At 37.5% G+C, this 26,066-nt stretch overlaps 1 protein-coding gene across 3 annotated transcripts in view; it reads right to left on the minus strand.

Annotated features, from left to right (window-relative positions):
* Positions 1–26,066, minus strand: part of MRC2 (mannose receptor C-type 2) — a 95,142-nt gene that overhangs the window by 10,146 nt on the left and 58,930 nt on the right. For all 3 annotated transcript variants that reach the window (XM_034416175.3, XM_034416174.3, XM_087892285.1), the window contains exons 13-26: positions 25,071–25,213; positions 24,598–24,700; positions 22,674–22,812; positions 19,602–19,637; positions 17,038–17,198; positions 14,732–14,799; positions 14,514–14,614; positions 10,227–10,363; positions 9,465–9,570; positions 8,064–8,227; positions 5,606–5,714; positions 4,297–4,535; positions 3,793–3,961; positions 3,464–3,613 (exon numbers count right to left, since the gene is read on the minus strand). In XM_034416175.3, coding sequence (XP_034272066.1) covers positions 3,464–3,613; positions 3,793–3,961; positions 4,297–4,535; positions 5,606–5,714; positions 8,064–8,227; positions 9,465–9,570; positions 10,227–10,363; positions 14,514–14,614; positions 14,732–14,799; positions 17,038–17,198; positions 19,602–19,637; positions 22,674–22,812; positions 24,598–24,700; positions 25,071–25,213 — 1,825 coding nt within the window. The remainder of the gene's footprint in view (positions 1–3,463; positions 3,614–3,792; positions 3,962–4,296; positions 4,536–5,605; positions 5,715–8,063; positions 8,228–9,464; positions 9,571–10,226; positions 10,364–14,513; positions 14,615–14,731; positions 14,800–17,037; positions 17,199–19,601; positions 19,638–22,673; positions 22,813–24,597; positions 24,701–25,070; positions 25,214–26,066) is intronic.

A 26,066-nucleotide genomic window follows, 5' to 3' on the forward strand; every position in this document is an offset into this window, starting at 1 on the left:
GTCCTCATTTTACCAACCTTGGAAGAATGGAAGGCTGAGTAGATCTTGAGCCAGTGAGAATTTAACTGCTGGAAGCTGGCAGTCAGCAGTAACCTGCAATACTGCATTCTAACCACTGCACCACCATGACTCTAGATCCAGACAGACAGATAGGTACTAGCCAATCAACTAGACACTGTATTACCGGACAACAACCAAAGACAGTGGTGGTAATAGATGTAGCAATGTCAAGTGATAGCAACATCAGGAAGAAGAGCATGAGAAGCTGGAAAAGTATCAGGGCCTGAAGGAGGAACTGGATTATACCCCAAGGTTCAGAAGGAATTTGCAGACATAATGTCAGAATTGCTAAACCATATATTTCGAAGATCCTGGAGCACTGAGGAACCAGATGACATGTTCCAAAAAAAAAAAGGGGGGGGGGATCCAGGAAACTACAAACCTATCAGCCTGACATCATTACCTGGGAAAATTCTGGAAAAGATAAGCAAGTACAAATCTGCAAGCACCTAGAAGCCAATAAGGATTTATCAAAACAGATCATGCCAGACAAATCTTATTGCCTTTTTATATCACACAATTAGTGGACCAGCTAAATGTTGTAGATATAATTTACTTTGACTTCAGTAAGGCATTTGATAAACTAGACACAATCTCCTACTGTATTTCCCCAAAAATAAGACTCCTATAGTTTTTTGAACCCCGAAATAAGCACTTGGCCTTATTTTCGGGGAGGTCTTATTATTATGGGGCACATTGAACAAGACGGGGCTCCTCTTGCTGTCTTACCTGATTTCCAGCTCTGTCTCCCTAACCCTAACCAGACGGGGACCAGCTGCACATGCGTTTAAATATTTTTTGGGGAGGGTTTATTTTCAGGGAGGGCTTATTTTAGCGCATGTGCTCAAAAGCCTGATTGGGCTTATTATCAGGGGCTGTCTTTATTTTCAGGGAAACAGGGTATTTGATAAGATAGAAAAATGTGGGGTAGGGAGCAGATGGATTTGTAATTGGCTGAGCAACCACATTCAATGTGTCGTCCTTAATGGAAATGCACCTATATGGAGAGAAGCATGCAATGGGGTACTGCCTTCTGTCTTAGGACAATTCTGTCTTTGGCTCAATACTCTTCAATATCTTCATAAATGATTTAGATGAAAAAATAGAAGGTGAACTCACCAGATTTGCAGATAACGCCAAGATGATTGGTATAGCCAACACTCAAGAAAATAGGATTAAGATACAAAAAGCTCTCGACAAACTTAAATACTGGGCCCTATCTAACACAAAGGAATTTGGTGGTGATAAAAGTAAGCTTTACACTTAAGGGGAAAAAAACCCCAAATGCACAGGTATAGAATAAGTATTCCTGGCTCAATAGTAGTAACTGTGAAAGGATCTTGGATCTATATATGAGCCAGCAGTGTGCTGCAGCTGTCAAAAAAGCCAACAGAGTCCTAGGCTGCATTAAAGAGAGATAGAATCAAGATCACATGAAGTGTTAGTACCACTTTATAATGCCTTGGCAAGACCACGCTTGGAACACTGCATCCAGTTTACATTAAATTACAATTTAAAAGAACATTTTTATAAGATGATGTATCCTTAGTATTTAACACCAGATAAATTATCAAGAATGTATAAAGGTATTTCAAAGGAATGCTGGAAATGCAAATGTAAAGAAAGGACTTTTTCTTTCGGGTTTAATGGAAAAAGACTTGGAAAAGAATTTGGAACTTTGATGTTATACATGTTGATGGCAGCAAATTTACTTTATGCACAAAACTGGAAGGATGCTTCAATCCCCACAATGGATGAGCTAATGGAGTTAGCAGAGATGGCTAAATTGACTGCTTTGATAAAAGAAAAAAACACAAGTACTTTTGTTTCTACTTGGAAACCACTTCTGGACTTGGTGCTTGAGATGGGGGGGGGATGAAACTTTAATTTTGTGCCTTATTGATTAGATAGATCTGTTGTTATAGTAAAGGCTAGTTTATACTATTATGTAAAAGTAAAAAGTTGAGGTTCAATGTTAGTTCTTACTCTATTGCACCAAAGGGAGTCAGAAGTCACTGCCTTTTCTTTCTTTTTCTCTTCTTCTCTACACTTTTCCCTTTCCCTCCCCTATTTTTCCTATTATTTGCTTTTGTATTTTATATTATAAACTAATAGAAAGTATTGACATGTAAAAAAATAGGGGGGGGGGAAGGAATATTGTATCCAGTTTTGGTCACCATGATATAAAAAAGATGTTGAGATTCTAGAAAAAGTGCAGAGAAGAGCAACAAAGATGATTAGGGGACTGACGGCTACAATATATGAAGAATGGTTGCAGGAATTGGGTATGTCTAGTTTGATGAAAAGAAGGACTAGGGATGACAGAATAACAATGGTCAACCTATTCTCCAAAGCACCTGAGGGCAGAACAAGAAGCAATGGATGGAAAGTAATCAAGGAGAGAACCAACCTAGAACATAGGAGAAATTTCCTGACAACAATTACTCAATGGAAGTACTTGCTCCCAGAAGTTGTGGGTGCTCCAACACTGGAGATTTTGAAGAGGAGTTTAGACAACCATTTGTTGCTGCTTGAACAGAGATTTGACTAGAAAACCTCCAAGGAACATTTCAACTCTGTTATTCTGTACAGGATCTGGAAAGTAAAGGCCAAAGTGGTACCAGCGGTGGTAGGAACACTTAGTGGTACAATTCAAACTAGTGAATGGTTCCAAGAGATCCCAGAAACAACATCAGAGCTCTTTGTCCAAGAGTGCAGTGCTAGGAGCAGCTAAATTCCTGAGCAGAACCTCAGATTCCCAGGCCTCTGCTAAAGGACCCAAGATTGAGGAAAACATGCACCACGCATAAGGGTGAAAAAGGTGTTTTTTTATATGCACATATCTAGAAAACGTGGAATAACAATTGGAACAGCAATTCTCATGGTTTCTTTGATGCTATGTCAATCCAATATGACAAAAGAAAAAAAAAGAGATGGAATTTGCAAATAGACATCTATCAATTTTTGGAAAAAAATATTCACAGAACATAATGGCATAACTTCAAAGTTTTATAAGATTTTGAAAGAAATTATGGTAAACCTATTTCAAAGCCAAAATGAGTCTGTGACGCAGTAGAAATAATTAAGCAATAACATTTGGCAGTCGCTATTCAGCATCAAAAAATTCTTTTGAGTATCCATGCAGGAAATTTACATTAGTGGCATCAACCCTCAATATGAACTTCACACATATCTTCTCAATATTCAGTGACATGTTGGGAAGGTATTGATGAGGCTGAGGAGCTGGCAATCAAAGTGAATATTCTTTTATCTTATCTGGTGAAATTGCAATAAAATATTGGAATTTTGGAAGAATGTTCTTAAATAAATGTCTGACACAAAATAATTATCAAGACAAAATAAACAAACAAGACAAGAATCCATTAATTCTAGCAAGATTCACCTTTCTGGCATTTCTTCACAGCTTCCTTCTGACCTAGAATAACTTCCATGTGGAAAGCATAGCAATGGTTTCGGAAAGGAACCCAAGAGGAATCTTCTATTGTTTTAGGACAACTTCCATTGTAGCTCCATTTGTGTGAAGAAAGGGGTCCTGAAGCAGAATACTTGGTTAGAAGAAACTTAGCAAATACATTGGTTTTAGTCATTAAAAACAAATAACAAAAGGATTTTTTTCCTAACCCCTTCATTAAAATTCAGGAGATGAGAGAAGAGAGTCCTTATTTCAGCATTTCCTTCTCTATCTGTATAGTTGTCATACAGGTAAATTACCTGTGTTCAACTTGCAGATGGCCCCTTGAAGCTTTGTGTTGCAAGTGGCAGTTCGCCATGTTCCATCTATATCCATGTATGCACATCCCACAATTTGTTGCGGTTCTCCATCTTGCCAGTTTGTGTAGGAGACGCTCTCATCTATAAACCATTCATAGTTACGTCTCCCCTAAAAAAAGTCAATATATATAAAGTTTCACCATACTGGACTAATCAATCTGGCTACAAAATATTTGATGGCATACATTTACCATATATATATATATACATGCACCACAGAGTCACACTGATAATAGTTCTCCATAGGAGGTTTTGGAAATGCGAATCAATCAGAATTCACTACTTCTTTATACCTTCACCATTTGTTATTCCAGAATAATGATTTAGCCAACACATAAACTCAAGACCATGTCAGACTCTAGATATGCTTCCATTTTTTTGCATCTATTACATGCAAGGCAGGTTTGATTTACATGCTATGGTTTCTAAATATAGTTGACTCACCTCTTCGTTGGACAAGCCAATCCAGAGTGGGGTATGTAAGCTGCTAACTACCTGAGTGAGGAAGGCCTGGGTGAATGGTTCCATCACATTTGCTAGACTTCCATTGAGACTCTCACATAACAACACAGCTTCATGCCATTTGAGTGGCTTCATCAAGACACGGTAAGTGTTGTTAAGATATGAAAGAGTAGAGTTGAGAACAGGAGAGAAGGATGTTGAAGAAGGGTTTAGAGTAGGATCTTGAATGTGGAGAAAGAATTTGAGAGAAAGAAAATAAAAGCTTAGTCAATATACCTTAGAGTCATTAACAAAGCAACACTGATTTTATTAAAAATTAATAGAAGATATATTTATAGATACTATTATTCCCTCTCATTTAAAACATTTATATTTAATTCTTTAGTTAGAAAACCTCATTCCTCCTCTATGTAGTTTGATCAGGATAAGGCAGATGAGGATAAAGGAGAGAAGAATGTTAACGTCTATATTCTACTTCTGACCGTTGTTAAAGACTGTTTTCTCATTGTTAATAAAAAATGAGGAAGAGTGTATCTATCTTATTTGATACTTGATACTCAGTTGGAGTAAGGAAAAGTGGATAGAACTTGTGCATTAGATGCATGTTGCAGAGAGAAACCAAAGGCCATAGCATCCTGAATAAGTGCTCACAAAAACAGCATTTTCAAGACTAACGGGTTTTGACAATAAACAAATTAAGAGTCTTGTTACTAGTTTGGTTATCCTGGTTAGGCCCAATATAAGAGACTGTAGACTTTCTTGTAATAATAATATTTATTTTCTTCCTCAGGAACACATTTAGACAGCCATCAATCTGAGGGGAGCGAGAGCTTATATACAGAGGAGGTGGGGCTAATGGTAAGTAGTGACCAATGATAAGTGACACAATGACATCACACAATGACATATACACAAGCAAACATATTTACATATTTACAGATATCAGGTTAGGTATTTTCAACTGTAACAAGTCTGGAAGCATTTTAAAGACTAATCAACCTTTTTGGGGTATATTCTGTGATGAGAAGCAGCCATTTTCATGAACATGCATGTAATTGAACAGAGTTGCTGCCCATGAAATAATATGCTTCAAGTTGGCCAGTCTTGAAGTCTTGCTACCAGATTCTTGTATCTGTCTTGTTGCCACAGACTAATAAAATTCTTTCTCCCTTGGGCACAACAGAAATGAATGCCAACATCCTTGGCACAAGGAATCAAAATTATCACAAGCCCTCTCTGCTAAGCATAACTTAAGCCAATGTTATTTTCTTGCATTATTCCTAACTCTTACCTTTGCTCTTCTGACAGATAAAAATATGTTTCTCCTCTTGGCAATTCCTATCATCCCAACGGCCTGTAAACAGGGAAGGGAGGCCATGCCACATTACAGCGCAGTTGGTCTATGAAAAACAGAACCAGAAAAATCAAAATCATACACCTGCAATCATAATGAGAATGTAGCTATCAAACAACATCAAGAATTGTCTAAGTGTCTCCTGGCTTATGACCAAATAAATATTGATTTGGTTAATGGATTGAGTGTGTCCACACTGAGTTGTCCAATTCTTGTCTTATGATTACTGCAACATGACACACATGAAACTGCTCTTAGCAAATGTTACAAGCAAAGCAAATAGGCAAAGCAAAATAGACAATGGGTTCCAGAGAAACACAAAAACAAGCAACACACTGAACACTAAACCAAGTTGTGGTTTTCACATAACTTGTTATATCTGAACAATAATCATATTGTGGAATAAATAAGCCTGATAGTTTAGTATATACAGTATGTCGACACAGTAACCTGACTCCTGCAATATGTCAAACCACAAACTATCCTATTCAATTTTAATTCATGCTACATGAACCAAACCAAACTGTTACTTCATCTTTACCAAACTTTGGAACTCATTACCAGTAGTCCATGACTTAAAACCACAATTGGGTCTGAAATTTTGGTTGCAAGTTATTGTGGTAGCTAAGTAAGGTGCCCATATGACCACTTAATTCAATCCCAGGACTCTGAGTTGTGGATGCTAAGTAACCACACAGGTTAGTAAGTAGACAAAGGAGAATAAGAGAGTAACAGAGGGGAAGGGGCCTTGGAAGTCTTCTAGTCTAACCCACTGTTCAAATCTTATACATTTCAGACAAATGGTTGTCAAATCTCTTCTTAAAAAGAAAGAGCTGCCTGCCAAAAGAGGGCAAAGAGAATTCCTGCTCTGAGTCTTACAAACTTAGATCCCAAAGATTCAAGTTTTGTTTCTTCAGCCCACTACAGGTCATCTGCTCCTTTCCATGTGCAGAAGGAAATCATTACACTGGGGTGAAAAAAGGAAGCCCAGATCTCTGATGGATCTTCTTTGAAGAGCTTTCTACTCTTCAAAAACTTTGCATTTATTAATTTTTCAGGCAGAAAGCTAGCAAGTGCAATCTTTCTTAAGAGTATAAAAGCTAGAAAAAGCATATCTAGCCTTTAGAAAGATCGTATTTGCTAGCTTTCTGGCTAGAAAGGTTGGGAAGAAGCTCTGATCTTCTGGATGCGAGTGTCTTTTCTCCAGCCCAGCGCCAAAGTTCTCCTCTGCATGTTGTGTGGGTGAAACTCTAGCATTCGCTTGGAGAAAAGTTTGCATCCCAAAGATCTTTGTTTCTCCATCCTTTCCTGCAGAAGTCTCCCTCCCCCGCCCCCTGCAAAGAGGGATGGGGAAGTCCTTCCATAAGCGGCAGCAGCTTTCTCTGTTGGTTTCCACATTGAATTTTTGGTGAAACGAGCAGAGAAGATTGAAAATGGCAATCATGTAATTACAGGACTCTTGACAACCAGTCATAAGTACGAACAGGTTGCCAAATGCCTAAAATATGATCACATGACCTTGGGGATAAGGGGGGAATTAGAATTTCAAGGACAGATTGGAAGCAATTTTTTCCTGAGTCTCTCGTAACTTTGAACAGTCATTAAATGGCCAATTGTAGGTTGAAGATGACCTGTGTTGCAAGATGCATCTTTGAAAAAACAGGTGGCTGGTTAATCTGTAAGTAACAGAATGCTGCGCTAGATTCTAGTTTTAACACTAATTGAAAGTTTTACTATATTTAAGTGATCACCTAAAACAAAAAAAACCTCCAATTTTATTATACGTATTTTTTGGATACCTCCCCCCCTCCATAAAAGAGGGTGAAAATTTGGGTGCGTCTTATATACTAAATGTAGCCCCACCCAGCCTCTGAAACAGAGGAAAAAGCCTCTTAAAGGGAGGTTTCAGAGGCTGAAAAAAAAGCAAGGCGCAGAGCTCACAACCAACAAACCTGCTGCTAACGTTCACCTCTGGGAACAGCTGATTGGGGGTATTCCGGGAGGCCATCCACCCGCCAATCAGCTTTTTTCTAAAAACTAAGGTGTGTCTTATACTCTGGTGCGTTTTATAATCCAAAAAATATGGGTATATTTATTTAGAGGGAAAAGAAAAATGTTCTCTGAAAATCCTGCCAAATGCTTAAAGAGAAATAAACAAATTGTCATTTGTTTATGAAAATACACAAAAGGCCATTTTCATGATTGACCAGCTTCAAAAATTCAGAAGTCAGAATTCAAAAGCCGCATTCTAGAAATACATAAGGCACAGCCTTTTCTTCTGCAGTTTTTGGCAGGGAACCCTGAACAGAAATTGTAATCCTGTTTGAATAGTTTTCCTGTACTTTATTTAATCCAGAGCCTTAATTATGCTATTAGCAGTAAAAGTTCAGCTCACCGGCTGATCACTATCAATGGATGTTCCATATCCAGATGGTTCTCCAGGGGCCCAGTTCACATACTTGACAGCCTCAGATTCTACCCAGAGAAATTCCTTCTTGGAATCATGGAGGCCAATCCATATATCAAAGGTCACGTTTGGAAGAAGAGTTGTTATAAAAGCTGCAAGAAAGAAACAAAGGAATGGAAAGTGCTTGGCGTATGATTAAAGAAAAAGCAGTGAATATAGTGCTGTTTTTCTAAACGGAGCTAGGAACTCAAAAGTTGAATCCCACTATTCCCTCTACTAGTGTTTCCCCATTGTCCATAATATAAAATTTGCTCTGTTTCACTGCAGTCCTTGATCAACATTCAAAATAAAGGAGAATTAAAAGCTAACCTATTTTATCCATCATGAGCTTCATTGGATGGCATCAGAATACTATTTTAACATTGGTACTGCCAAAGACATCAGCTCAGAATTGTTCAATATTATCTCCTCTGAATCTATGCTTGGACCATAGCATAAAAAAAGGCTTGCCCTGGACTGAAATGGTACTCATCCTATCACTTTTTGGCATAGACTTGAGCAGTCTTTTGGCAATAATGAGACTGCTACAATTGTCTTGTTTAGAATAGACAATCTGCTAGTTTAGTTATTCAGCAGCTAAAATAAATGCAGTATTTATATTTTCATGGCCCTCTATTCTTTATTACTACTTCAGATATTCCTGGAGTGAACTCTACAAAATAAATTCTATCTATTAGAGAACACATCTGTTCTGAGCAGAATTCAGAACAGTTTAGGGTTAAGAGAGATATCCCTACCAAAGACTATGATGCTGAGAGGCAAAGAAAGAAACAGATGAATCTCTGGCTATCACACATTGATTTAAAAAAAACTATTTTTTCCTTCCTGTGAACTGGAAGATTATTTATTTCAGTGACCTGGAAATTCCAAATTCATACAGAAATCATTTTCAAAGGGACAGCTGTAACCAACAAGAAAAGATTGCACTTTTGTTTTAGTTATTATTGAAACTCATAGCCAATCATGATATTATTTCTTTCAGAAGAGCTTTGCTAGCTGAGGAATTCTGAGAGTTGAAGTCCACAAGTCTTAAAAGTTGCCAAGGTTGGAGACCCTTGTACTAGTACAGTATGTGTCTGTAACCTCTCAACACGTTTACAAAAAGAGTTTGCATTGTGAGGTCACCACACTAAGTTCAGTATCTGCCTCCCCCACTCCCCACAGACACTTCATTAGGTGAATTTTCCCAAGAAAAAATACCATTCTCCCTTATCATTTTTTTTTCTCTTGAAGAACTCTCATATCTATTCTGGGACCAAAACCTGTCCACTTTTCAGAGGCAGAACAAGCATCTCTCTTTGTACACATACACCCTTGGATAAAACCTACCTTGCTCAAGCAGATTGGAGACAGTAGCCAATATACCTCCCTGAATTTCACATTTCCGCTTTGCCTCCAGCCATGTCACTTTTTCTTGATTATAGATCCTAAAGCACTACAAAAACAACAGGGAGAAAGAATAAAAAACAGGATGTGGAGAAATCTTTTTCATGAAGATTTATTTACAGTAATTTACTATTGCTCCTCTTATTATTCCTCTTTCTAAAAACGCTTTTACTTCCTGCAATAACCTAGTGTAGACCAGTGTCCCCCAACCTTTGGGGCACCAGGGACTGGTTCCATGGACAGAGATTTTTCTACAGATCAGAGGGGGCGTGGTTTTACATGCTGCCTGCATCCTGCAGGTGGGGCTTCACTTGTTTGTGCGATCCAGTTTCTGGAATGCCAGGCACGGTACCGGTCCAAGGACCAGGGGTTGTGGACCCCTAATGTAGACCAACCAGTAATGACTGACATTGAGTGAACCATACTAAGATTTCAGTCAAAAGTCTCATCAACCATATTTACCATTTTACTGCGCTGGCTCTTTATTCTTATATGTTAAACATTAACTAGGGAAACGACAACTCTATTCAGACTTTCTGGAAAATTCCTGATGCCAGGAATAGGAATATTTGTGAAGAAATGATTTCTGTATTCTCCACAAACCTTACTTTTTCTTCTCACATATTCAGCTCAAAGAGGATGCACAGACAGATATTCCTCTCAAATTGTCCCCCTTAATGATTTACAATACAGTGTTCTGAGTACCTTATTAATGAAGACATGCCAGCCTTGGGCACAGCTGCCAGGAGTTGGTACAGGCAAAGAGGGCTGCACAGTGGTGATGTTGGTACGCTTGCAAATATAAGGCAGAGCAGTGAGACATCTCTGGTCACCCCAGTCCTCTGCAAAAGATGGAAAAATTATGATGAGCTTTGTTCAGGGGATTCCAGAACACAATGGCCCACTCAAAGAAATTGCTGTACTAAAAAATGGTACCAAGAGTTGTTATTAAAATTCTAGCAGAGAAAAACTCAAAATATGAAACTGGGATGTTTTCTCTCTTACCTGCTGTGTCTGAAAAGCCATGTAGACCCACACCACTAAAATAAAATATAAATGAAAGGAACTTTATACACGTTCCATATTAATGGTTAATTGCATTCCAGTTGTTAAAAAGAGAATGGAAAGTGTGGAGAGAAGAAACTATAGTGCTTTATTAGCAAGGAAATAAGAACTAAGACAGGAAAGAAGTTTACCATTACAAACATTTCTATGAGCTTGGTGCATTGCACAAAGTTTCTCCATGGTGGATAAGGATACCAATTTTGGCACTTGGCTAATTGGAAAGAAAGCAAGAAAAAAAACATTTCGAGCTTTCTATCATGGGATTTTTTTAAAAAAAAATCTATTTTTTTCTTTATATTTGTTGAAATTGCTGCCTTTAAAAAAAATCTTCTATCTAGAAAGAATGTAATGTAATGGAAACTGCAGTCCTACAAGAACCTCAGAAATGTTCATAATAGATCCGACTGGAAACGTCGTGGCGAGACAGTCAGGGAATAGCAGGTCTGATGCACCTTGCGAAATCCCTGCTAACAAGCTGCTGTCAAGGGGTCTTCGGACCAGATCTGTCCTGTAGGGATGGAGAAGGAGAGGCACCTTGGGTGACCAAGAGGAACAGGCAAGTTCCTCGGAGGTCAGAGGAAACTCTTTGATTTGGCAGCGGGGGTGGCGGCCATTGTGGCCGTCATTAAGCTGGGGCAACCGGACCAGGTTTTGAACAGGAGCGGTGATTTGAATGGAGTACTGAAGCCAGATGAGTGATTGCCAGCTCATAGGCAAAAAAGGAAGATTTTTAAATTTGTTAAAAGTGCCCCAGAGAAATAACAGTGGCTAATGGGCATGGGGGCAATGAAAGAAGAAGAGTAAAGCGAAGTTTAAAGTGGCAAAGCCCAAAAAGAAAATTGATTTTTGGACTAAAATGTGTGGAGATAATTAAAAAATTAGAAGAAACAAAAACCCATAATAGGTGTGAAGAGGATTGGAAAGAATTTAAAAAGATCTCTGTTGATCGCTGAAGAAAGAACAAAGGGAAACTTAAAATTAAAGCCCTGTAATAGAAGATTTTTTTCTTACAAAAAAAAGTATGAAAGAAATGGATTTTGGAATTTGGATTTGGATTCTAAATTGACTTGGGGAAATACAAAATAAAAAAGAAGAAGAGAAAAATTGGCAAAGATTGGTAACATGGATTTTAAACAAAATGGATACTCTTTTAGGCTGTTGATTGGAATTGTGGATTGGAGAGAGACATCTATAGGCGGAAAAAGAACATTACAACATTGAACTTTTATTTTGAAGACAAGAGAAGGACTTTTGTAGTGATAAGAGCAGTGGGAACTTTTAAGGAGGGTTTGTTTGTCTGCAAGCTGCTTGACTTTGATAATCAAAGAAGGTGGATTACAACGAAACGTGCAGAGTTTCCTGCCTAAGCAGAGGATTGGACTAGAAGATCTCCAAGGCCCCTTCCAACTCTGCTATTCTATTCTATTCTATTCTATTCTATTCTATTCTATTCTATTCTATTCTATTCTATTCTATTCTATTCTCAGATATAACATGAAACTGTTATAAATATGAACCACTTGTCAAGCAACTGAATTTTGATCATGTGACCCTGGTTGGACAATGGTCATAAGTGTGAAAAATGTGCCACTGTAACTTTGAATGGTCACAAAATGAACTGTTGTAAGTCAAGGATTACCTGTACTGGCAGAACTTTTAAAGTCTTAGAGATAGTTTCTAGGCTAGTATTAACTAACTGCAATGGAAGAACCTTCCTCTGCACCTGATAAAACTCACTTTGCCTTGATGACTGATAGTATATCTGGGAAGAGGGTATCTACAGATGAATTTGTTAGATTAGAAAGTTCTTGATCCCCCCCTCCCTCCTCCATCATAAGTCATGTGGACAACCGGTATATTTTTAAGAGGTTGGACAAGACAGCATTTAATTTTCCCGAGCATCTATGCAGCAAATTTCTTGGAAGTGAAAAATAAGGAATTGAGGAACTGAGGGAAGATTGCGTCAAACAGAAATATTTGCAGGACTCCTGTCCACATAGTGGATGGTTCCTCAGCTCTTGAAACAGTTTCAAGGTTAGCTCCATTATCTGATAAAGTAGTATGATAGAAGAAATCAGTGCTGCTTTCCACGTCACCATATCACCCTTGGGCAAATGGGAATAATTCTTACATTGGCTATGGGCAGGAGATACTATAACCTGGCTAGGCTGCTGCTTGAAGGGCCAAGCTCTGAGAATGGCAACCCCAACTATTCAAATGTTCTTTCAGGGTATCCAGAGATTTTCTGAGGCCATGGCCGTCTACAAGGAAGACAGGATGGAAAAGTAAAGGAAACATGAAAAGAACTGCAGGAGTAAAAGAGAAAAAAAAAGTTTCACATGGCATTCTTATAGAGGTTCCTAAAATTGGCTGGAAGGTTACTTTCTTCTGCCACATAGAGATTACAAATGAAAATGATTTGGTTTTACCAGCTAAGAATATTAGAGTAAGAATATTCTTACTAAGGTTAAGAATAAGTGCTTACTTGCACTATCTCCACAGAACTTCTGAAGTTCCTTTAACAAGGAATGTTCTAAGAAATAAGATAAATTACAGAAATCTCAACAGTTGCTTTGATTTGCTTTCTGAATCCAATTTATCTCCCAAGTTCTTAAGAAGGAAACTTTTTCAGTCTCCTACATATATCCCCTGGGAAAACTGGTAAGAAACTGTTCTATTAACTGATAGAGAAGGAACATTTGGATGGTTAATTGACCTGCTGGCTTTTAGTGTTTAATTTCTTAATCAATTCCTTGCAAGATATGCATCCAATCTCTCCTGGTTGGAAAATGTTTATCAATTTTACTTTATGCATTTTATACTATTATTTATTCAGACAATAATCAGGCTTAGAAGAAAATTGAGGATACTTGCACAATTTTGTATTGACAAACAAACAAGTCCAGAACACTGACTGGCAAATGAACTTAAATTTCCCAATAACGATGAATGCTAAAGGCTTATTTTGAATCTGCAGTCAAATAAACATTTCACCACCTTGTTCTCTTAAACCTTAGAGAACATTTCTTGCAAGATCAATTTATTATCCTTCCATCTATTTTGCCATACAGCAGATTTCCATGCTTAGAGTTGACTGAAATAGTTAAGCCATGTTCTACTCTATTGCAAATGTTACAAGAATCTATAGTGTAAATTATGGATCTTTAAACAAGCCTTCCATAGCATTCAGATGAATTCCTTTGTGTTGCCTAAAAAGGAGCACAATTTTGTACAGCTGCATATAGAGTGCAGAAATAAATAGTGAGGCAAATTAAACTAATAACCTGTCAGTCACTCCAGCGTCAGTATGTGATCGTATTGCTTTATGTTCATGTTTGTTAATTACATTATACAATTTTGTATCTGACAAACTACAAAGGGATCTTGCTACTCTTCATTGCAGGAAAAAACCTTGCAAAAATTCTGCTAAATCGTCTGGTCACCCATCTGGAGCTGGGCCTGCTGCCAGAGTCACAACTTGGCTTCCACAAACATCATGGGACTATTGACATGATTTTTTGTCATGCACCAAACACCAGCTCCAGGAGAAGTATCAGGAACAAAGAAAGCAAAGAAATGTTATGCCACAGTTCCCAAGCTTTCCAGCTTTGCAGACTGGCTGGGTTGGGAGAGGAGGGAAGAGGGGATAGTTCTGTACAAGTGGTGGGCAAGTGTGCAGCTCCATTTGCACGAGTGATGGGCACACACACCCATCGCCTGCTGCTTGTGCAAGTGGGGATGCTCACACACGGGTTCCATGGCCCAGTTCCGAACAGCTCAAGGCCTGGTAGTGTGCTGTGGCCTGGGGGTTGGGGACACCTGTGTTATGCCATATGCCAACTGGCCAAAGACACAGTAAAGGCACTCAAGAAAGAAATCAATTATCATTTGGAATGTCAAGCAATACCATGAATATCTACTACTAACCTCGGCTAGCTGTCATGTACACACATCTCCTTTCTTTGTTGATAAACCGTGGTTTATCAGGTGCCCATGAGATGAAATTCAGCAGAGAACCATCAGACCACCTGAAGGAAGTAAATGGCACAGAGGGAGGCTTTCATATTTTAAGCAAAGGTGAAGCCATGAAATAAAAACATTACTAGAGCAGTGACCGGTATTAATGAAGAACACAGAAAACTCACCGAAACCGTCCATCGTTCTCATAGGTGTTTAATCCAATCCACCAATGTTCCTCCTGACCTCTTGAAAACTGGTCAAGGATTGTATATATTGGCATTAGAAATATCATAGTGAGTAAGAGGGAGAATGAGAATAAGAGAACTAATCATTTCTCTCCAATGTCAAACTACCTGTTGTGACTAAAAAAAATGCTATCCTGGGCCTCCTCCTTTCATTATTCTAGCTTTTGATGAAACATTCCTCAAGTTCTATTAAATAATTGTTGACACTGCAGCCTTCAATCACAAGTCCACCAATCTCTCTTTAAGGTTATTAATTCTCTATTATATTTTCATGGATCAAACAACATGCTTTTATATAACCTTACATACATCGCCTTGTATATTCTTGAAGAAAGGCAGAGTAAAATATCAATTTAAGTGCAAATGCACACAAATCTGCCCAGATTCATTCTTAGTTAGGCTTCAATCCCCACATAGTTTACCTATACATGAAACCATAACTGCACACAGCAAACTCTCTTATACCAAACCATGTTTTGTCTAGCCCAGTATTTATTTGTTAGTTAGGCTTCAATCTAGCCCAGTATTTATTTGTTAGTTAGGCTTCAATCTAGCCCAGTATTTATTTGTTAGTTAGGCTTCAATCTAGCCCAGTATTTATTTAAAAAAACACTTTACCATCACCTTAAAAAAACCCATATTAGATATAGCAGTCTTCCAGAGTTTGGCATTCTTCAGATGTTTTGAATTAAAACTTCCACTCAGTTCAGCTAGCTTGCCCACTGGTCTGGCTAAGGTTCTCATTGAAGCCATCTAATATGCACCTAATGTAGAAGGCTAAATTATACAGTGTAATAGGATCACTTTATGAATAAAAGTTACCTGGCCCTTCCATTAGGAAAATGCTATTAATATTAGGATCATTCCAACAGCATGCTCTCATTAGTGCTATGTTCTTTGTAGGTACTTTTAAACATAGAATAAAAATAATTCTGTACATTAATCCTTAATCCTTCACATGAAAATGCCAGAAACTGAATCTGAGAACTTGTATATTCAAAACATATGCTCATTTACCAACTACACTGGAATATAAAGTTCTATAACATATCAATGAAAAAATAGCTTTCTTTTTTAACTTAAAATAAGAAGTCAAAATCACAATTGGCCATATTTGAATTAAAAGATGAATACACTACACTCTGAACATTATTTATTGGACATAACTTATTGGACTCCCATTACATTTATATAGAAAAGGACTGTTAAAACAGCACTTTGTTGAAGATGCAGTAAGGAAAATGTTTCTTTAAAACAAATGTTTCCACAATATTCTCTATTTACAAAGTTTGGCAAGAAAGTGGTGGATTGTATAAATATGTGCAATAAAAGCTAAATTTTTTGGAGGATAATGTTCTTTTGAACTCTAGTACAAGGAATCTGGATGACATAAATGGATTTTCCACGCTCTTGCTATGGCTAAGACTGATACTGCATCATTGGAAAGATAAAGGTATGGCCTCTTTTAGTTAATAGATTGAAGGCTTGATTACACTTACTTACAAGCAAATTGTTTATAGATGTAGACTTGTATAGACAATTATAATGAAATAAAGGATTCATTTATATAGAATACATTTATAGGATAACTTAAAAATGATGGTTGTATAAATATATTAGAAGTACATTGAATAATATTTGCATTTGTTTAGCAAATATGAAGTTCCAACTATTTACTATTACAATGACATACTATTTGTTATTTTGTCCTATTTTTTCATTATTTTTTTTGTTAAAACACTTTTATATGGTCTTTTTTTCTCTTCTCTTTCACAATATAAGCATTTCCAAATTATCTTTGTGTTTTTCTTTTTTGTTAATAATTAAAAAGCAATAAAATAAATTATATAATATCCTATACAAATTTGCAAAATTAAGTTATGATATAAATAGAGTCTTGTTTTTGGTCTTCCTCCAGACCACCCTCCCATCGTATCGATCATCAATACTCTCTTCTTGTAATAGACTGCTTTCCAAATAGATATATTATCAGGAGGGTAGTCCATCCTCCACAGATTTTGTTTTCTAAATAAAATCAAAATTATTTGTCTCCTTTTTATACATCTTTTGTGTTTCTTACAACTTCTTCCATTTTTGTTTTTTCCATAAATGGATGGATGGAAATATGGAAATGTCTTTTGATTGATCTTGAAACCCCTACAATCCCTAAGACAACACAATACCAATTTGACTAATTTTATTTGACATGAATTCATCACATCATCATTTTTTAGATAGTGTCCTACCTTCTTCAAGTTTTGGCCCAGAAAATCCAATTCAGTTTGGCTATGAATTGACACCAACTCAGCTTGAAACCATGTGCAAATCCGTTGAGCCTGCACCCAAGTTGAATGGTGATCAAAAAACTTGTATTCAGCATCCTGAAACTTTAACCACTCATTACTCCCTGCAGAGAAAGTGAGAAAATAATTGGTCTGTCTTAGTGCTTATTAGTTGTACAAAAATCAACGATACAGCAAATACTGTAATCATCAAAGGAATCATTTCTTTTACTTAGCTAGTTACTCTTTCATTGTTTTGTTTTGTTTTTTGTTCTCCTAAAACCGTGATGGCGAACCTATTGCATGTGAGCCAGAGGTGGCACACAGAGCCTTCTCTGTGGGCACACGTGCCATCGCCAGCTGCTCTTCTGGTTTCCAGTGCACACATGGGCAGCTGATCTTCATAGGTGCCAGAGCGCCAGAAAACAGCAAAAAAATGGCCAAAAATGGCAAAAATCCAGGCCATTTTTCAGGCCTTTTCTAGGCCATTTTTGGCCCCAAAAATGGCCCAAACCATTTTTGGCCCAAATGGCCTGAAAACTAGCCCAAAAAACGGTCTGAAAACAGCCCCAAAATGGCCTGAAAATGGCCCCAAAAATGCCCCCAAAACAGGCATGCATGTGCCAGTCATCTGGTCTTCGGGTTTCCAGTGCTCCAGCATATGCAAAGACCAGCTGGCCGGCACACACGCATGTGCCAGAAACCCAAAGACCAGCTGGCTGGCATGTTCATACGTACTGGCCAGCTAGTCTTCGGGTTTGGCACTCCAGTGTGCACACACATGCACACTCATGCACACGTGTTCCGGTTTGGCCACTCGGTGCCAAAAAGGTTCACTATCACTGTCCTAAGGGAAGAGAATTGGTGAATGAACAGGTTTCACCTAAATCATATCAAATTTCTGCTCATAAACTAATGTAGGTGAACATTATCCTCATTAGCATATAATATTTATGAACACAATATCTTGACCATAAATTTCTTGCCATCCAGATATTGTTAGAGTACAACCCCCTTCATCCATCACCATTGCACACAGTGAATGGGATTGACTGGAATTTGATTTCAATTGCAGTATGTTTCTCACCTATGATAAAATAAATGTCAAATCAAATTCTTTGAGTCTGGTCAGTAATCCACACTCAATAAAACTTATTAAATATAACCTGCGTAGTAGAGCTTTAAGAGCAAACATACCGAGTAAAATAAATGTCATGCTGGGTCAATCTACAGCACAATAACTTGTTTCTAAATAAACACAATCAAAATCAAATGCATGACAGAAAATCACTTCCTGCCCCATAAGACAGAAGTTTCAACAAACTTAACTGTAATAATAATAATAATAATAATAATAATAATAATAATAATAATAATAATAATAATAATAATTTTATTTCTATACCGCCCTTCTCCCGAAGGATTTAGGGCGGTGTACAGCCTAATTAAAAGCACAAAGACAAACAAAATTTAAAATTATTAAAATTATTAAATAATTGGCTCAATTATAAAACCCCCAAATTTAAAATCCCACATTTAAAACCAATTAAAATCTTTACATTGATAGCCCAGCCTGGCGGAACAACAAGGTTTTGAGGGCACAGCGAAATATACGGAGGTCGGAGATCTTACACATTTCTGGGGGCAGTTCATTCCAAAGGGCAGGGGCTCCCACAGAGAAGGCCCTCCCCCTGGGTGTCGCCAGCCAACATAATTTGGCCAATGGCACCCTGAGGAGACCCTCTCTGTGGGAACTGTCTCATTGTTTTAAAAATAATCAAAGTTGCACCTCCCACAAACATTTACATTAAATGGAATTTGTGCTGAATATAACATATTGGAGCCAGAGGATTAGATTAATATTATACAGTAAAAATAAATGTTGTGTTCAGCTTTGGCCAATTATTTTTCTCTTTCAGTTTTTTCCAGATCACATATGCCTCCAGAAACCATAATCATAATATGCTCAGGTGTACACTCACAGAAGCCACCGCCCTTTCATTTTAATCAACTTTTCCTTCTGCTGCCTCAAGCACTGATCTGTCTTTTAGACGTAGGGCCTTACTGACATTGATTATTGCCTTCTTCTCTTGGCACTTAATTAGGGACCTGCACTTTCTCAGAGCACTTAATCCACATAGCACATCTCTTAAAACCGCTTCATACATATTAGGCCTCTGCAAGTCTATCCAACTTATAGATATCAAATCCCTTCTAGTTTTAGTTGATTAACAAAAACCCTTACCAACCATCTGCTGAAAAAAATAATTTATTTTTAAGAAACATAATCCATTATTGCCAACTACAATTGTCTACTGATAATGTGGGATACTACCATATCTATATATGTAAATCTTGACATCCATTGTTCATAAAATCCGTGAAGCATAATATTAACTTTGTTATCTTTAATTTGCATGCATCAGAACAAACATCTGTTGTGTATACAAATCAAAGAAAGGACATAACTTTGTACGAATGGGGCCAACAGAATTAGGATATATAGACATAGGACTAGATATACTCACCTTGGATGGCTGTTTCTGGTTCTTTCACCTCAGTCCCTAATGAATGAATGAATGAATGAATGAATGAATGAATGAATGAATGAATGAATGACAGATCATATCCCCATCAAGTATATCAAACTGTTTTCAGGAAAGCAATAACATGAATTGTCTTTATTTAAAACACCCATAAGGCAAGTGAATTTATTTTCTTTTTTATTAAAATAGTTATGATTCTTCTATTTCCTTCACTGTCAAAACTCAGAGCAATTAGTAATGAGCTATCCACATAAATTTGTGAGTTAGACAATAACTGCCATAATAATGCAGCAATAAAAAGAAAAGCAAGTGTAGTGGATAAAGCTAATTTTTTTTTAAAAAAATCCAGGACAGTCATTAAAAAAAAGAGTTAACCTTGCAAATCAAATGGGGCAAAACTGTCTCAATCTGAAGTACACAGCTATCACTATATTATTCATATGGTCTACTTAGATCAGCGGTTCTCAACCTGGGGGTCGTGACCCCTTTGGGGGTCGAATGGCCATTTCATAGGGGTCGCCAAAGCCCTCCCTCGCCCCCCTCCACGCCTTCACTCACCCTCACTTTCTGCTCTGTTGGATCGCCGGCCATTCGCTTACCCCGCCCACTCCCAATCTATTGCTGCCTCCTGAGTCCCAGCTGATGGCAAGAGGAAAAAAACCTGTTTAAATTCTTGCCGCGGGGCTTCAAAGGGCCGCCCTATAGCCAGTGATGCAGCCGAACGGTTTGTTAAATTGCTGGCTTGCCCCACCCCACTGCACCACTATTTATTGCCAATAAATAGTGGTGGGCAAGGGGCGGGCGAGCCAGCAATTTAACAAATGGTTTGGTGTTTTTTTGTAATTTTATTGGCCCACGGAGCTTCAGCATAGGTTAATTAGCCCTGGATTAGATCAGCTCCCGACCCTCAGCTGATTTGCTCTCAGCTGTTTTGCTCAGGGCTCTGGTGCTTGCTTGCAAAGAGTGCTGATTTTTTTCCCCTAGCTATGCTGAAAAACGAAACTGAAAGTAAAGCAGGCTGTTGGCTTTGCTGTTGCTGCAAAGTTGGAAAATTAGGCAGGCAGATTTCTTTTCTTTTTCCTCACCAAAAAAGGTAGGTGCAAACAATGGGAAATTTAGGGAAAAAGAGGAGAGTTCAAGATTTTAAAACACAAAAGAAAAAAAGCTCTATTTAACTAGGGAATTGTAATAATTGAGATACTATTAATTGTATATTGTGTTGAAAGCAGAAATGGTTAAGTTGTGGTTTGGAGGAATATATGGGGGAAATTATTTGGTTTATTATTATTGGTAAATATAATTAATTGATTTGTAAGAAATTGGATTGCATGGAAATAATTGGAATATTCATGTTCATATTGATTAATATACAAAAAAGGTAGTTATATAACTAATTGATTTATATTAAAATGTTGAATTTATATTAAACAACTGTAATATTACATAATTAACCAATGTGAGGATGGATATAAAAATAGATGGCAATGGGAAGGGGTATAATATAGAATAGAAGGGAAAAATTGAATTTGATTAAGATTAGAGATGAGGATGAAGGATAATATTGGTTTTTTACAAAAATAGATGAGGAATAAATATGGCAAAAAGGAAATATAGAAATTGTAAATTTAATTGAAATGACTAAACACTGTTTAAATTTATGAACCGGCCAAATACTCTGTTCAAAGAAAATACATTGTATGTTTGTGTGTGTGTTTCTAATTATTGTTATTTATTCATATTTGTTCTCTTTTATTCTTTAAAGTTTAACAATTCATTCTTTATCTTAATATCTTTATATTTGTTTGGGGTTGGCTTTCTTCCCTTTCATCTTTTTTATTGTACAGCAATCTTTCTCCTCAAACCTACCACCTCTCTCTTTTCTTTCCTTCTTACTTTCTCTTCCTCCCCCCTTCTTCTCCTCCCTACTTCCTCTTCCTTTCTCCTTCTCCTCCTCTCTTCCTCCCTTCTCTTACCCTCACTCCTACTCTAATTTCCCTTCTCTTCCTTCATCCCTCTCTATTGCTGTATCCTTTTATGCATATGGACTACTCGGAGGGCTGAAAAAGTTATTTTTGACTGGTCCTCGCACTTTTGACCAGTCCTCGAACTTACGACTGTCCTCACATTTTACGTTTTTGCCCTATCTTGTCACCATGGTGAAGAGAAGCAGTTGTGAAATGAGTGACACGGTTGTTAAGAATGCTACAATGGGCATAAATGATGACCAGTCATAAGTGCGAAGACCGGTCAAAAGTTCAAGGACCTGTCAGAAATCACTTTTTTCAGCCCTCTGGGTAGTCCTTTTGTGCATATGGACTACTCAGAGGGCTGAAAAAGTTATTTCTGACTGGTCCTCGCACTTTTGACGAGTCCTCGAACTTACGACTGTCCTCACATTTTACGTTTTTGCCCTATTTTGTCACCATGGTGAAGAGAAGCAGTTGTGAAATGAGTGACATGGTTGTTAAGAATGCTGCACGGGCATAAATGTGAGGATGGTCATAAGTGTGAGGACCAGTCAAAAGTGTGAGGATCTGTCAGAAATGACTTTCTTCAGCCCTCTGAGTAGTCCCTATACACATAGCCATGGCCACCCGGTCACATGACCACCTAGCCACGCCCCCCAGTCACATGACCTCCAAGCCACGTCCACAAAATAAGCCATGCCCACAGAACCGGTAGTAAAAAAAATTTAGAACCCACCCCTGGTTGGGGGTCACCACAACATGAGGAACTGTATTAAAGGGTCGCAGCATTAGGAAGGTTGAGAAGCACTGACTTAGATGGACATTCTCAAAAATCAGTTAATAAATCCTCTTTAAAACCTCATTTAAAGACATAGAGAAATGAAGAAAGAAACAGCAAAAAATGTGATAGAGATATTTAATAGTATTCATAAGTACATACCGGGAAGCATTCAATTCCCCAAACAGAGAATGGAATTAAGAATACAAACTATGTCTAAACCTTATCTCAAATACCTTGTGCTCAGTACAATCCCATCACTTCTTTTACTCTGCTCCCTCCCTTTCTCCTCATTACAATCCCAGTCACCTTTGGGCAATTTGCAGATCCAGTCCAGTTTAATTTCACACTGCAGAGGCACCCACTGCAAGGATGCCAAGTCCAGGGCCACACAGTTACGGATGTCATCATTATCATGATTACTGCGGTCAAAGTTGTGATAAGAAAACTAAAGGCCAAAACCAAATGGGAAGCAGTTAGTTTCAAAGAGATTTGGTAGAAAAACTCTCAGATCAAGTTTGGCTGCAGGTGCAAAAAGACACAGATAGGCTGCTCTTGATCCTCTGCCAGTATACTCTTATTTTCTCCTCTCCTGAGTTATGCTTAGTTTTCCAAAGGTTAGAGCATTTTGGGTGAGAAAAATGAAATATTTTCTAATGTTTGTGCTTTAAATTATTAAAGTACCATATTTTCCGGTGTATAAGATGACTTTTTAACACATGAAAATCTTCTCAAATGTCGGGAGTCGTCTTATATGCCAGGTGTCGTTCTCCTGTAACCAGGCAGACCAGCCCGAAAGGCTCTGATGAGTCTTAAATGGCTCTGGCGATCCAAGCTCTGACGATCCCAGCTGTGTTGCCTGCTAATCAGGCAACACAGCTGGGATTGCCAGAGCCATGTAAAAGAAAAAAACTTTTTCCTTTTACATGGCTCTGGCAATCCAAGCTCTGACGATCCCAGCTGAGTTGCCTGCTAATCAGGCAACTCAGCTTGGATCGCCAGAACCATGTAAAAGGAAAAAAGTTTTCCCCCTCCAGCTTGCTTACCTTAGCTGCTAATTGCAACGCTTGCCTTGCTTCGCTTGCCTGAATCCATTCCATCAGCAAGCCACTCCCTGCCTGCAATCAAGCAGGCAGGAGTTGTGGACTTCAACTCCCAGAATTCCTCAGCCAGCAAAACAAAGCTGACTGAGGAATTCTGGGAGTTGAAGTCTACAAGTCTTAAAGTTGGCAAGGTTGGAGACCCCTGTTCTATTGGGTAAGTTTTTTTCCCCTTTGGGAGCTTTAAAAAAATAGTTAATTGGGGTTTTTTTTAGTTGTTCTTTTTTAGACCTAGCCATTTAAAGTTTAGGAAGTTTTAAATTTAGTTTTCATATAAAAATAAAAATAAAATAAAATAAAATAATATTTGTGCAGCTTTCTGAGATTTAGTGTGTTTCTGTAGTGTTTCACTCTAACTACACAAACACACAAAATCTCACAAAGCTGTATGTGGAATTTTGTGTGTGTAAAGTGTGAAAGTTGTTTTTTTGGGCCTTTTGTGGCTGTGTGAGGTTCCTGCTTGTTGCAGGGGCCATTTTGGGTCTAGCACAGCTGCTTTTACATTGTGGGTGAGCCAGTTGATGTTTTTTAATTTTTATTTGGTTGCATTGGAAGAGGGGTAGTCTTATACAGCGAGTATAGCCCAAACCCTATATTTTAACAGGAAAAGTCGGGGGTCGTCTTATACGCCCAGTCATTTTATACGCCGGAAAATACGGTAGTCTAATTCTGAAACTATTCACCAAGTCAAAAATAAACTATATATGAAAGCAGAGCTTGCCTCAGGATTCCAGTATAATTAATCAAAAGTAGAAACAGCTGATAGTGAGAATTCTCCACAGTCAGAAAAAAGAGACAGATATTCTTGCTGCAAAACCCATATTTTTCCAAACTTTTTCCTGATTTTTTTCATATAAATATTAGCATTTAATTTGTTTGATGCATTGGTGTACAAAATACAGAATAGAGTGAATGTTGTTTGATTTATTATAAAGTTTATAGGTTTTTCTGTTTTCAGTGTAAATTTTTTTGACTAATTGGTCTAAGCAGACAAAATTAATGCTATATTAAATAAACTGTAGCTCAATTTGTAATTTTAAAAAAGCTGATTCAATAAATAAACAAACTAATAAATACTGTCTAAATATTTACACTTTTCCATGTATATTCCAAATATAAAATCCACTACTCACTCCAACACCATCACTCCAGCTCCAACTTCCCCCAGCTCTCGGGCTACGGCGATTCAAGCCAATCCAGAACCAATGTTGCTCATGAATGTCAGGTTCCAACTCCCTGGTCATAGCAAAGGGGGAAAGAAAGAGATGATTGCACAGGCAAAAAAATCCATTTGATATAATTGAGAGAAGTAGTCTGATTTTGCTTTTGATGCTGAGAAAAATTTGAACAATTCATCTTCTTCTTCATTTCCCCTAATTACTTGCCCAAATAAAAGTATTGCCTTTATTTAAGTAATGCTTTAGTGAGGTCAGTTTGGGCCTTTACCAAATATATAGAAACTCTGGGTAAAATTACCTTATACTCAGCCAATGCATGTATATATTCAGGAGCACAGAAAAATGCACAAATGTATAAGCCTGTAACTCCAAAGTATACATTTGCTAATTAGTCACAAAATTACTTAAGTACTTATTTTATTCCTCACCCAAAAATCTTGTTGAGGGTATTGGCTACAAAATGTTCTTCCTCATAATCACTCAAGCTCAAGAGCTGTGCTTTTAATTCCTGACAGAACAAATGTGATGTGATCCAATTTTTCTTTTCCTGCAGCTTATCATAGCTGAATACCTGTCCAAAAATTAAGGAGAAAGGGTAATTTTACTAATTTATCCCTGTTATTATCCCAGCATGACTGACTCTAGTTTCTGTTAGAAATGTATGACAGGATATGTCTCACACAAATACTGCATACAAATACTATCCTGTTAAAGAAGAATGCTCCATTGGAATAATATCCCTTCTCCTGAAGACTCAACAAAGGCAGAATCTGATAAATATGCAAAAGGAGCATCATGTTTTCTCATGACATTTGGGATAGGATAATGTGAATCTCATGTTTTTTATTCTATCCCAAGCCTTCAATATTGATTGGGGTTTGGTTTTTTTCTTACTTAACCAAAACCATATTTACAGTAATGTGTGACAGAGCTACAAATTTATTCATTACAACCATTACCTTTCTCCTCAGTTCATAGTCATAAAACATGTCAATTTCTTTTTCTTTCTTTCTTTCTTTCTTTCTTTCTTTCTTTCTTTCTTTCTTTCCTTCCTTCCTTCCTTCTTTCTTTTCTTTCTTTCTCTTCCTTCCTTTCTTTCCTTCCTTCCTTCCTTCCTTCCTTCCTTCCTTCCTTCCTTCCTTCCTTCCTTCCTTCCTTCTTTCATCTCATGTTAATTTATTCCCTGGTATCCTTTGCTCTTACATTCAAAGTCACAGTCTTCTGTATTTATTTTATTTTTATTTATCTTTGGTGTTATTATATACTATTATAATTTGAATAGGTAGTTTACAAACAGTACTAAAACAAGGACAGCAATACAGTACATTACAATGACACAAACACCGTGCATTAATCTTCCCCCCCAAACTTTCTTAAAAAGCACTGTTTGAACTAGGTTCTGGAAGGCCACCAGACCAGAAGTG

The sequence above is a fragment of the Pantherophis guttatus genome, chromosome 4 (genome assembly GCF_059756535.1).
Source record: "Pantherophis guttatus breed Tessera chromosome 4, ASM5975653v1, whole genome shotgun sequence".
Classification (NCBI taxonomy): domain Eukaryota; kingdom Metazoa; phylum Chordata; class Lepidosauria; order Squamata; family Colubridae; genus Pantherophis; species Pantherophis guttatus.